Raw genomic sequence first — 11647 nt, forward strand, 5'->3', positions numbered from 1 at the left:
TGATGGAAAAGTACTCATTTTGAATACAACACAAGCTGGTAGTGGCACCCTTCTGTGCTTTTCCAAGTGTCCCCAGCACAACCGCACAAATTGCTGATATGCGATATGACGATACTTTCTGCAACAAAAATTAGCATGGATTGATGTTCAAAACAACAGTTCATTCTTTTTGTATTTGAATATTTTTTACTTTTTTCTATAAACCATGTAAATGAAAGTTTCAAACTATTTTATGTGCTGACTCGTACTGTGGAGCATCATGTAGGCATAGTGTGCCACTCTGAGGACATCTGCATCCAAACACACAATGGAGACACATTGAGGATTTTCACCACCACGTTGCATCTCCGCCAAGACTGCAGAAATTTCCCTGCAACAGCGAGACTCGATCACGAGTAGCATCGGCTGACTGTGTTCACATGAGCACTTGAAGAAAAAAAAAAACGAAAAAAAAAAAAAACAGAACATTGACATTTTTGTGTTTTCCAAATATACATATGCATGTAAACTGAACAGCCTGTTTTTTGTTCAGACGTCTGTTCATTCAAAGTACATTAGATGTGATACAGTTTATGATTACAGATATTCTGTATGTGTATTTTAGACAGGAAAGTCTCCATTTAGCATAAACATTTTTCTACAATATTATGCCTGATAAAATTTGACAACAGATATACAACCCCTGGCAATAATTATGGAATCACCGGCCTCGGAGGATGTTCATTCAGTTGTTTAATTTTGTAGAAAAAAAGCAGATCACAGACATGACACAAAACTAAAGTCATTTCAAATGGCAACTTTCTGGCTTTAAGAAATCAGGAAAAAAAAATTGTGGCAGTCAGTAACAGTTACTTTTGTAGACCAAGCAGAGGGAAAAAAAAATATGGACTCACTCAATTCTGAGGAATAAATTATGGAATCACCCTGTAATTTTTCATCCCCAAAACTAACACCTGCATCAAATCAGATCTGCTCATTAGTCTGCATATAAAAAGGAGTGATCACACCTTGGAGAGCTGTTGCACCAAGTGGACTGACATGAATCATGGCTCCAACACGAGAGATGTCAATTGAAACAAAGGAGAGGATTATCAAACTCTTAAAAGAGGGTAAATCATCAAACAATGTTGCAAAAGATGTTGGTTGTTCACAGTCAGCTGTGTCTAAACTCTGGACCAAATACAAACAACATGGGAAGGTTGTTAAAGGCAAACATACTGGTAGACCAAGGAAGACATCAAAGCGTCAAGACAGAAAACTTAAAGCAATATGTCTCAAAAATCGAAAATGCACAACAAAACAAATGAGGAACGAATGGGAGGAAACTGGAGTCAATGTCTGTGACCGAACTGTAAGAAACCGCCTAAAGAAAATGGGATTAACATACGGAAAAGCTAAACGAAAGCCATCATTAACACCTAAACAGAAAAAAACAAGGTTACAATGGGCTAAGGAAAAGCAATCATGGACTGTGGATGACTGGATGAAAGTCATATTCAGTGATGAATCTCGAATCTGCATTGGGCAAGGTGATGATGCTGGAACTTGTGTTTGGTGCCATTCAAGTGAGATTTATAAAGATGACTGCCTGAAGAGAACATGTAAATTTCCAGTCATTGATGATATGGGGCTGCATGTCAGGTAAAGGCACTGGGGAGATGGCTGTCATTACATCATCAATAAATGCACACGTTTACGTTGATATTTTGGACACTTTTCTAATCCCATCAATTGAAAGGATGTTTGGGGATGATTAAATAATTTTTCAAGATGATAATGCATCTTGCCATAGAACAATAACTGTGAAAACATTCCTTGCAAAAAGACACATAGGGTCAATGTCATGGCCTGCAAATAGTCCGGATCTTAATCCAATTGAAAATCTTTGATGGAAGTTGAAGAAAATGGTCCATGACAAGGCTCCAACCTGCAAAGCTGATCTGGCAACAGCAATCAGAGAAAGTTGGAGCCAGATTGATGAAGAGTACTGTTTGCCACTCATTAAGTCCATGCCTCAGAGACTGCAAGCTGTTATAAAAGCCAGAGGTGGAGCAACAAAATACTAGTGATGTGTTGGAGCGGTCTTTTGTTTTTCATGATTCCATAATTTTTTCCTCAGAATTGAGTGATTCCATATTTTTTTCCCTCTGCTTGGTCTAAAAAAGTAACCGTTACTGACTGCCACAGTTTTTTTTTCTTGATTTCTTATAGTGTTTCTTAAAGCCAGAAAGATGCCATTTGAAATGACTTTAGTTTTGTGTCATGTCTGTGATCTGCTTTTTTTTTTTCTACAAAATTAAACAACTGAATGAACATCCTCCGAGGCAGGTGATTCCATAATTTTTGCCAGGGGTTGAAGTAAAATTTTCTTTTATTTAGAAATCTTTTTTCCCATCCCATGTGGGTCTACAGCTTTGTAATCATTTGCTTGGAATAAAAAGTGAAGAATTAGCAATCACAAGAAACTGACTTATAAATGATTAAATATATACAGAATGTACAGAAACTATTTTCAGTGATTTTAGAAAAACTCCTGAGTTTAAGCACCCTGTGCTGCTCAAATATTTTTTTCATACACAAACACACCGTGCTAGGAATAAATGATCTTTTATAAGAAAATGGTGAGTGAGTGAACAAACCATTCAGCAGCTTATATCGTCTTCCTCAACGCTGCTGCTGTCAGCTGCACTTCATCCTCTTTCTGTCACGTTCGGCTGGAACATACACGGTTTGGAGCCGTCCATTATTTTTACCGTGGCTTCCTTTCATCAGAAACTTCCTCAAAAACAATCGATATATCACTTAAATCTTCGCTATAATCGCGCACTATGCCTTCGCTGTCCGTGTCTGCCGTGTTGGTAAACAGCGGCGCTGCGAGACATCTACTCGAATGACGTCACATCCGTCGCAGCGAAAAAGTAGGTCAACTCAGAGGCGGAAAATTCAAATTCTCAGATGGGTAACGAAACGTCTAAATACTTGTTCAGTGTAATTTTATGGTAAAAAAAACAAAGACAACGTGGAAAAATATTTTTTTATTCTTCAAGAATATGTAAAAACGTCACAGCGTGGCAGGGACACTTTAAGTAGGATGGCATCCTTCATCGACTGATAAAGTTTGAACTGGATCTTATCTGGATTACAGATTTTGGGGCCATTTAAATTTAACTTTGAAAACCCATTTAATGTATATTTTGCATTATATCTCAAACAAAAGTGCCACAGTCACACTCATTTTTTTGTTATAGATTTACCTACACCACCAAAATTTGATGGAGGCTCCAATTTTACACCTGTATGAAATGGAAACATTTATGTTTTCTTATAGTACACGGTCCCTTTACAAAAAAAAAAACAAAGTGAAGAATAAAGAAACCAAGTGCCAAAAAGCAATGACGAATTTTGCATAGCAGAGCAATGTCCTGTGAAAATTATCTGAAAACAATTCCTAAACTTAAAAACATCAAAACAACAACAAAAACCTGACGAGTGTTGGTGGAGCTTTGCGCTGTGAGTGAGGTGCTCTAGTTTTAATTTAATTTTTGTCTTGGTGAATCATGGGATTTTCATCACATGGAGAATGCTGAAGAGTTGACTGATACCTGTGTTAAACGCTGATATGAATGAATGAGGAGCTGTGACTCTTTCAACGTTCAAAATAAGTTAATTTTCTTGTTGTGGCACAAAGCGCCAGCATCCTCTGGTTCAGACTGAGAAATGCACAGAGAGCAGACAAACACAGTGGGACTGCTTTTTAAAATGTTGCGTTTCTTCAGCCACAACAAGGAACTAAAGTATTTTCAGAGTCATGTTCCAAAAGTGTTCCTGAGCCCACGCGGTAAGATCCTTTACACAATGAAGTCGGTTTTTAATGCAGTGCCGCATGAGGGATCGAAGGTCACGGGCAGGCAATGTTGGTTTTTGGCCTTGCCACTTACGAGTAGAAAGTTCTCCAGATTCTCAGAATTTTTATGGACTATAGATAATGGAATCCCTAAATTCCTTGCAACTGAACGTTGAGAAACATTGCTCTTAAACTGTTGGACAAATTTTTCACGCAGTTCACAAAATGGTGATCCTCGCCCCATCTTTGATTGTGAATGGCTGAGCCTTATGCTCCTTTTATACCCAATCATGACACTCACCTGTTTCCAGTTAACCCGTTCACCTGTGGAATGTTCCAAACAGGTGTTCTTTGAGCATTCATCAACTTTCCCAGTCTTTGTTGCCCTGTCCCAGCTTTTTTGAAACGTGTTGCACACATCCATTTCAAAATGAGCAAATATTTGCACAAAAACAAAAAAAGTCTATCAGTTTGAACATTAAATATCTTGTCTTTGTGGTGTATTCAATTGAATATAGGCTGACGAGGATTTGCAAATCGTATTCTGTTTTTAATTTATATTTCACACAACATCCCAACTTCATTGGAATTGGGGTTGTATAACAGTACAATCATCTGCATACTTTGTAAGTGACCATTACATCCATCCAATTCCAAGTCACTTGTAAATAAATCAAACAAATAGGTCGTTCCATTAAACACTACCCTTTGTGAACCATTTTCTAAAAAAAAAAAAAAAAAGCCGTTTCCTTTAATTATGCTTCACACTGCCAAAGGTTTTAGTCAAATCTATAGTAAATAATCTAACTGCTTGAATGTCTTTCGTATCCAGAGCACTGAGGTACAACGAATTGTGACTTTTTTTACTTTTTCCCCCTTCATTCAGGAATCGTCGTGTGCTGTGTGACTGGGCCATAAGCAAGTGCTTTAATTCGGTACTTTACCGTTTCCCATAATGCCCCTGGCGGCCCCCTGCACTTCACAGAATGCACCACAGTGCCAGCAGAGTTCCAGCATCTCACAGCGCATGTAAACAATGACTAATGAGGACAACGATGGCATTGATCCAGCGAGTTCACAGGCAATTATGACGATGACACATTCTCCCAAATTGAGAGGGTTATCTAGAGGAGGTGCAGCACCTGTGATGAACTTCTGCCGTGTCCCGATGTTGTCTTTTTGTCCACAATTCATGACCTTTTGTTTACATTGTGCCCTGAACCAAAACTCTCCTGAAAGTGATCCCTTGCGTGAGTCACGGACCGCTAAACGGCGCAAGATTCACAAGTGCGAAACACTGAATGTTAGCCTCTTTCCATCATCTGAGTCAAGACTGCAAAGCAAGAGACATTCCACAGCACCTCTACCGTAGGGGTGGGGACAAAATCCTAGAGAGGGCCTGGAACACTTGTACTGAAGAAAGCTGCTAGGCTAGCGTGTTGGTATCAACAACTGGCGTGTGCCTTATGTAGATGTCATCAAACCAGAGGTACCAAAGTAATTCAATTCTTGGATGAAGTTTGGGAAGTTCTTATCCCTTCTCTGAGATAGGTGAACCAAGCATCACTGATGTGTTGATTTTCAACACTAATTTGTCTTATCGTCTCTGACAGATCATCCACATTATTGCCTTTTTTCCTTCCCTTTTGTCTTTAAATGTGTTTTAAGTAAAGCACTCATCTACAGAGCCTATCTTGACATCCTTAGTCTTACTCTGAAAACATTCCTCCATTAAACTTGCCGACAACAACCTGAATTGTAAATACTGTACACACAGAGCATGGAAAACATACTGCTCAACTTTTTCAGCTACATCCTGAGTGTTTATCCTGACTTCACTCATGGTAACACAGTGATGCAAGCAGGTAGCACGCTTGTTGCCCAAATAGAAGATCACCAGTTAGTTAGTTAGGCCACATATGCCCCATTCTGCATGTACATGTGGAGTTGCGTTAGGAAGGCCATCCAGTTTAAAACTTGTGTCAAGTCAAAACGCAGCACGTGGAGTAGTCAAAACAAAGAACTGAACTCCACAAAACGCAGCAAGTGGAGTAGTCAAAACAAAGAACTGAACTCCACGTGTGTATGTGTTGTTTTACGTGAATGTGGATAGTGCCCTTTGAAGTAAACAGGTCTACTAACCCATGATGATGTTACCAAGTCACATCAATGTTTTGAGCCATTCTCCTTTAGAGTCCTTTATCACAACTGTAAAGGTAAGTGAGCAATCTATTGTAGACATGCAGTTTTTCAAAGAACTTCTTGACAAATTGTGTTGCCATTGCTCTAGTGTGTTTTCAGGTGATTACTGTTAGCTTGGTAACAATAATTAAAGCCTCACAATGGCACCCTCAACCTGTCACAATAAAGAGCTAGTAAATTTTGGAAAATGTGCTATTAGCAGTACCTTTAAACACGTATGACTCCATCTGTACTAATGGCACAAAAGGCAAGAGACAGTGAGGCAACAGCAGCTTTGTCATAACCCCACAGTACACTGGTATACAAGTAGGTTTACTGTGCACCATATCAAACAGAACAAATCATGTATAGTAACCAGTAACACTCCATAATTAGAGTATTACGATAAGACTCACCTTTCCCAAGATGCGTATTGATACTCATATATCTTGCAGTTCCAGTCAAACTCTTGTGTTCTCTGTATGGGATGTGTTTCTTGGTCTCTGGATCTATATATTCTTTAGCCAGGCCAAAATCTATGATGTGGATGGTATGCTGACGTTTAGATCCAGGTCTTCCCAAAAGAAAGTTCTCGGGTTTCACATCTCGATAGATCAGACTCCTGGTGTGGACAAACTCCATTCGCGTTATCTAATGGAGAAGGCAGAATGAGAAAAATAGTCAAATAGCAAAACACAAATGTGGATTTATCTTAAAACATAACAACTGCCGGTAGTGTAGTGTGTGTGCGTTTTTAAAGGGGCATTCATTATTAAAGTAGCATTCTTTCAAAACAACACAATTCTTAAAAGCATTATACAACCCCTGGCAATAATTATGGAATCACCGGCCTCGGAGGATGTCCATTCAGTTGTTTAATTTTGTAAAGAAAAAGCAGATCACAGACATGACACAAAACTAAAGTCATTTCAAATGGCAACTTTCTGGCTTTAAGAAACACTGTAAGAAATCAGGAAAAAAAAATTGTGGCAGTCAGTAACGGTTACCTTTTTAGACCAAGCAGAGGGAAACAAAATATGGACTCACTCAATTCTGAAGAATAAATTATGGAATCACCCTGTAAATTTTCATCCCCAAAACTAACACCTGCATCAAATCAGATCTGCTCGTTAGTCTGCATCTAAAAAAGGAGTGATCACACCTTGGAGAGCTGTTGCACCAGGTGGACTGACATGAATTGTGGCTCCAACACGAGAGATGTCAATTGAAACAAAGGAGAGGATTATCAAACTCTTAAAAGAGGGTAAATCATCACGCAATGTTGCAAAAGATGTGGTTGTTCACAGTCAGCTGTGTCTAAACTCTGGACCAAATACAAACAACATGGGAAGGTTGTTAAAGGCAAACATACTGGTAGACCAAGGAAGACATCAAAGCGTCAAGACAGAAAACTTAAAGCAATATGTCTCAAAAATCGAAAATGCACAACAAAACAAATGAGGAACGAATAGGAGGAAAGTGGAGTCGACATCTGTGACCAAACTGTAAGAAATCGCCTAAAGGAAATGGGATTTACATACAGAAAAGCTAAACGAAAGCCATCATTAACACCTAAACAGAAAAAAACAAGGTTACAATGGCTAAGAAAAAGCAATCGTGGACTGTGGATGACTGGATGAAAGTCATATTCAGTGATGAATCTTGAATCTCCACTGGGCAAGGTGATGATGCTGGAACTTTTGTTTGGTGCCGTTCCAGTGAGATTTATAAAGATGACTGCCTGAAGAGAACATGTAAATTTCCACAGTCATTGATGATATGGGGCTGCATGTCAGGTAAAGGCACTGGGGAGATGGCTGTCATTACATCATCAGTAAATGCACAAGTTTACGTTGATATTTTGGACACTTTTCTTATCCCATCAATTGAAAGGATGTTTGGGGATGATGAAATAATTTTTCCAGATGATAATGCATCTTGCCATATAGCAAAAACTGTGAAAACATTCCTTGCAAAAACACACATAGGGTCAATGTCATGGCCTGCAAATAGTCCGGATCTTAATCCAATTGAAAATCTTTGGTGGAAGTTGAAGAAAATGGTCCATGACAAGGCTCCAACCTGCAAAGCTGATCTGGCAAGCAGTCCATGCCTCAGAGACTGCAAGCTGTTATAAAAGCCAGAGGTGGTGCAACAAAATACTAGTGATGTGTTGGAGCGTTCTTTTGTTTTTCATGATTCCATAATTTTTTCCTCAGAATTGAGTGATTCCATATTTTTTTCCCTCTGCTTGGTCTAAAAAAGTAACCATTACTGACTGCCACATTTTTTTTTTCCTGATTTCTTTTAGTGTTTCTTAAAGCCAGAAAGTTGCCATTTGAAATGACTTGAGTTTTGTGTCATGTCTGTGATCTGCTTTTTTCCTACAAAATTAAACAACTGAATGAACATCCTCCGAGGCCGGTGATTCCATAATTTTTGCCAGGTGTTGCACAAGGCATTGCTTTTGTTATGCAACACCAGATCAGACATGCACTACCAGTCAAAGGTTTCAACTAAATGGGAGAGTGCGTACAAACCTTTGAATGGTGGTGTACATGATGGCAGAACTGAAGCATTTTGTGAAAAATTTGTAGCAGAGCAACAAAGTAAAGTAAACATGAAATGGATGACAGTCTTGAACTCAAACTCGATGGCATGCCAGTCCAATGATGGTCATTTCTCCATCTAAGGCTGGTATCCATTTAGAGCTGTGTCACATCTCCTGCTATTGACTGGCAGCCTGTCCAGGGTGTACCAAGCACAGCTAGACCCTTAACTGGAATAAGCAGGTTTAAAAATGGATGGATGACTGGGATAATATCCAAGGACACAGACAGGTAGCATGACAGGTAACCAAACCCAGGTCTACAAATTGGCAGCCCAACTCTATATCCACCTCAGTTACTTGTCGTCTTCAGAGAAAACATGCAGACAAAAAACAGTAATCACTCCATCTCATGAATAAGATCAACAAAACAAACAACCCCACTGCCCAACCCCTTTTATTTACATCAGCCATTCAGTAGACCACCCATATCCATTCTCCATGTCATGTGGAGTTTGGTCAGAAGGGCATCCAGTGTAAAATATGCAAAATCAATTTGCAAATCGTCATTAAATCTCCTGTATCAACTCACAAAAAGGGCAGAGAAGGAAAAAACCCTTTTTATTCAGAAGTAGAAACCGTATTTTACAGTAAAATACTGCTGATTGATACTGTGAACATGCCAATTCCCTGGCATGTTCACAGTACAAGCACTCCCCCACTGCTGAATATGTGATCATCAACAGTGAATGCTGAGCCCAATCTCACCGCCACATTTTAAAATTTATCAACAGATTTACACTGATTTCAAAAATGATAGTTTGGGAGGGGGAAAAAGACAGAATTCTGCCAGAAGTCAGAAAACACTCATGCTTGTTTCCTGTATGGTAAATTTGTCTGGAGCAGCCAGTTCTCAAAGAGAGGTGCAGTTAAGTTACTTTCATGCATTATATAAAGGCAGCAGTAAATCCTTTGTGATGAAAAACCTGAATTAACAAACGTGTCAACCTCTGCACATGTAACTGACAAATACACTTAAAGGGGGGGAAGGGGGACAACAGCAAAACTCCAATTATCTCCCATTGAAGATCTCAGACTTCTGGGTTGCCTGGGTATTTTGGTGGCTTTCCTCACTCTTCTTCTTGCACATTAACTCAGTTTTTGATAACTGTCTACTCCATGCAGATTTACCATAGAGTGCCATAATATTTGTATTTCTTCATAATGTTGTCATAATGTCTTCCTAATAAAATGTTTTTTATTAGTATGAGATTTGTAGAGATTTGCTTTGAGCTTGAGTTTAAGGAAGATAATTTTAGGAAATTTTATATTGAGAAGCCTGATTTACTTTTAGTATCTGAAATGACAAACAAATGAATTTAAAATGTGTGAAATACCAAGTGTCGCCATTACCTTTGGAGGGCACTGTGTTACCACAGTGTGAAAAGCTCATCAGTATCCACAAAATGGTTTGCAAGGTGTGTGTGTGTGTGTGTGTGTGGGGTGGGGGGGTTAAAAGTATGTACATATTTGATTATTTGATCGTATGGTTCCGTTTCCATTCTCCCCAATGCCCACCATCCAAACTTTATTTGCAGGGGGTATAAATACACCATGTATTCTTGAGATGGTCACCTGGAACCTTGAAAAGTAGATCAGCATCATTGCAACCCTGGGTACTGAAAACTGGGTAAAATTCATCCTATTCAATCACAACGATTTCAAGACAAAGTATGACTCCAAAACCAACAGTGATAGATGAACACAAAGTGTCAGTACATCATGTCCAATCTTAAAACAGGCATATGAATGTTTGCATGTCTTACCAGTTGTATGGCTATCATGAGTACAGTCTTTAGAGAAAATGTCCTGCCGCAGAGGTCAAACAGATCTTCTAGACTTGGTCCTAATAGCTCCAGAACCATTGCATTGTATTTACCACATGGCCCAAAATAAAACACCTGGGGTATACCTTCTGGATGAACACAAAAACAGAACTGATGTAATCCTTGCATATTAGGAGAAATGACATATCAAATTGTCAAGAGAGGATGGTAACAACTGCTGATCACAACGTTTTATAGACTCAGGTGAGACAATACATGTGGATTAAAATACACAGGATCTCAAAATTCAACTTTACATCACATTTATAAAATTACTTAATCGTCATTAATAGTAATGGAATACAAATCTACAAATACATTTCATTCCACTAAAAGCAGAACAATAAAGTGCATGAACTGAGAGAGTAGCTGTCACCTGAACTCCCCAACTGTTTGTAGAAACGATATTCTAGGTGGAGCTGTGGAGCTCGTGACTTAATTGGCTCCTAGACAGAAAAAGAGAATATCCTTGGTCTTTAAATGGAATTATGATGGATAAACCATCAGTCACTTGTCAAACATGTGATTATCTGCAGTGCCTTTTAGAGGTCAACATATTGATTTAGCTGTAATGAAACAAAAGATTACTTCTGTTACATAACAACTATGCATAACAACTTATTTGAGATATATAACTGAGATAGGCAACTGATCTTAAAAATAAATAAATCTAAAAATAACAGACAACTGTGGCATCAACCAATCCTACAAAAACATAGGGGAAGGCGTATTACCAGTTTAATAGCCACATATTCATTGGTGTACAGGTTCTTGCCAAGTCGCAGTTCTCCAAAGTTTCCACAGCCAATCTTCTTTCCAACCCGGAAGTTTGGCCCAACCATCAGCACTCCAGAGTTAGAGCCAGCACTACGCCCACCATGCCCTGATCGGCTGCTTGGCCTTCCAGACATCCTCTTCCCCTCCTCAGTCTCTGCCTTTCCTCCTCCTCCACCACCACCACCACCTCCTCCTCCTCCTCGCTTGTCAAAGTCCATTAACTTGTGGTAGCCTGGCCTCTCCACGGTTAAGCCAATTCCATGCACACACAACTACTAAAACAGATAGCTGCCTGTGAGCTTGATGATTAGATACTAGAATGGCTTATACTGAGCCAGCATACGATAAGCTAGGCATAGAGTTTGACTGGGGAGAAATGACAGTGGCTAACAAGCTGCAATTTACAACTCA

At 39.1% G+C, this 11647-nt stretch overlaps 1 protein-coding gene across 4 annotated transcripts in view; it reads right to left on the bottom strand.

The window, feature by feature from the left end:
• The window catches only part of LOC117521584 (casein kinase I-like), a 65178-nt gene extending 53535 nt beyond the window's left edge, over positions 1 to 11643 (bottom strand). For all 4 annotated transcript variants that reach the window (XM_034182913.1, XM_034182910.1, XM_034182911.1 and 1 more), the window contains exons 1-4: positions 11194 to 11643; positions 10836 to 10905; positions 10400 to 10548; positions 6442 to 6676 (exon numbers count right to left, since the gene is read on the bottom strand). In XM_034182913.1, coding sequence (XP_034038804.1) covers positions 6442 to 6676; positions 10400 to 10548; positions 10836 to 10905; positions 11194 to 11454 — 715 coding nt within the window. In that variant the 5' untranslated portion in view covers positions 11455 to 11643. The remainder of the gene's footprint in view (positions 1 to 6441; positions 6677 to 10399; positions 10549 to 10835; positions 10906 to 11193) is intronic.
• Positions 11644 to 11647: the final 4 nt, after the last annotated feature.

This window comes from Thalassophryne amazonica, chromosome 12 (assembly GCF_902500255.1).
Source record: "Thalassophryne amazonica chromosome 12, fThaAma1.1, whole genome shotgun sequence".
NCBI classification, from domain to species: domain Eukaryota; kingdom Metazoa; phylum Chordata; class Actinopteri; order Batrachoidiformes; family Batrachoididae; genus Thalassophryne; species Thalassophryne amazonica.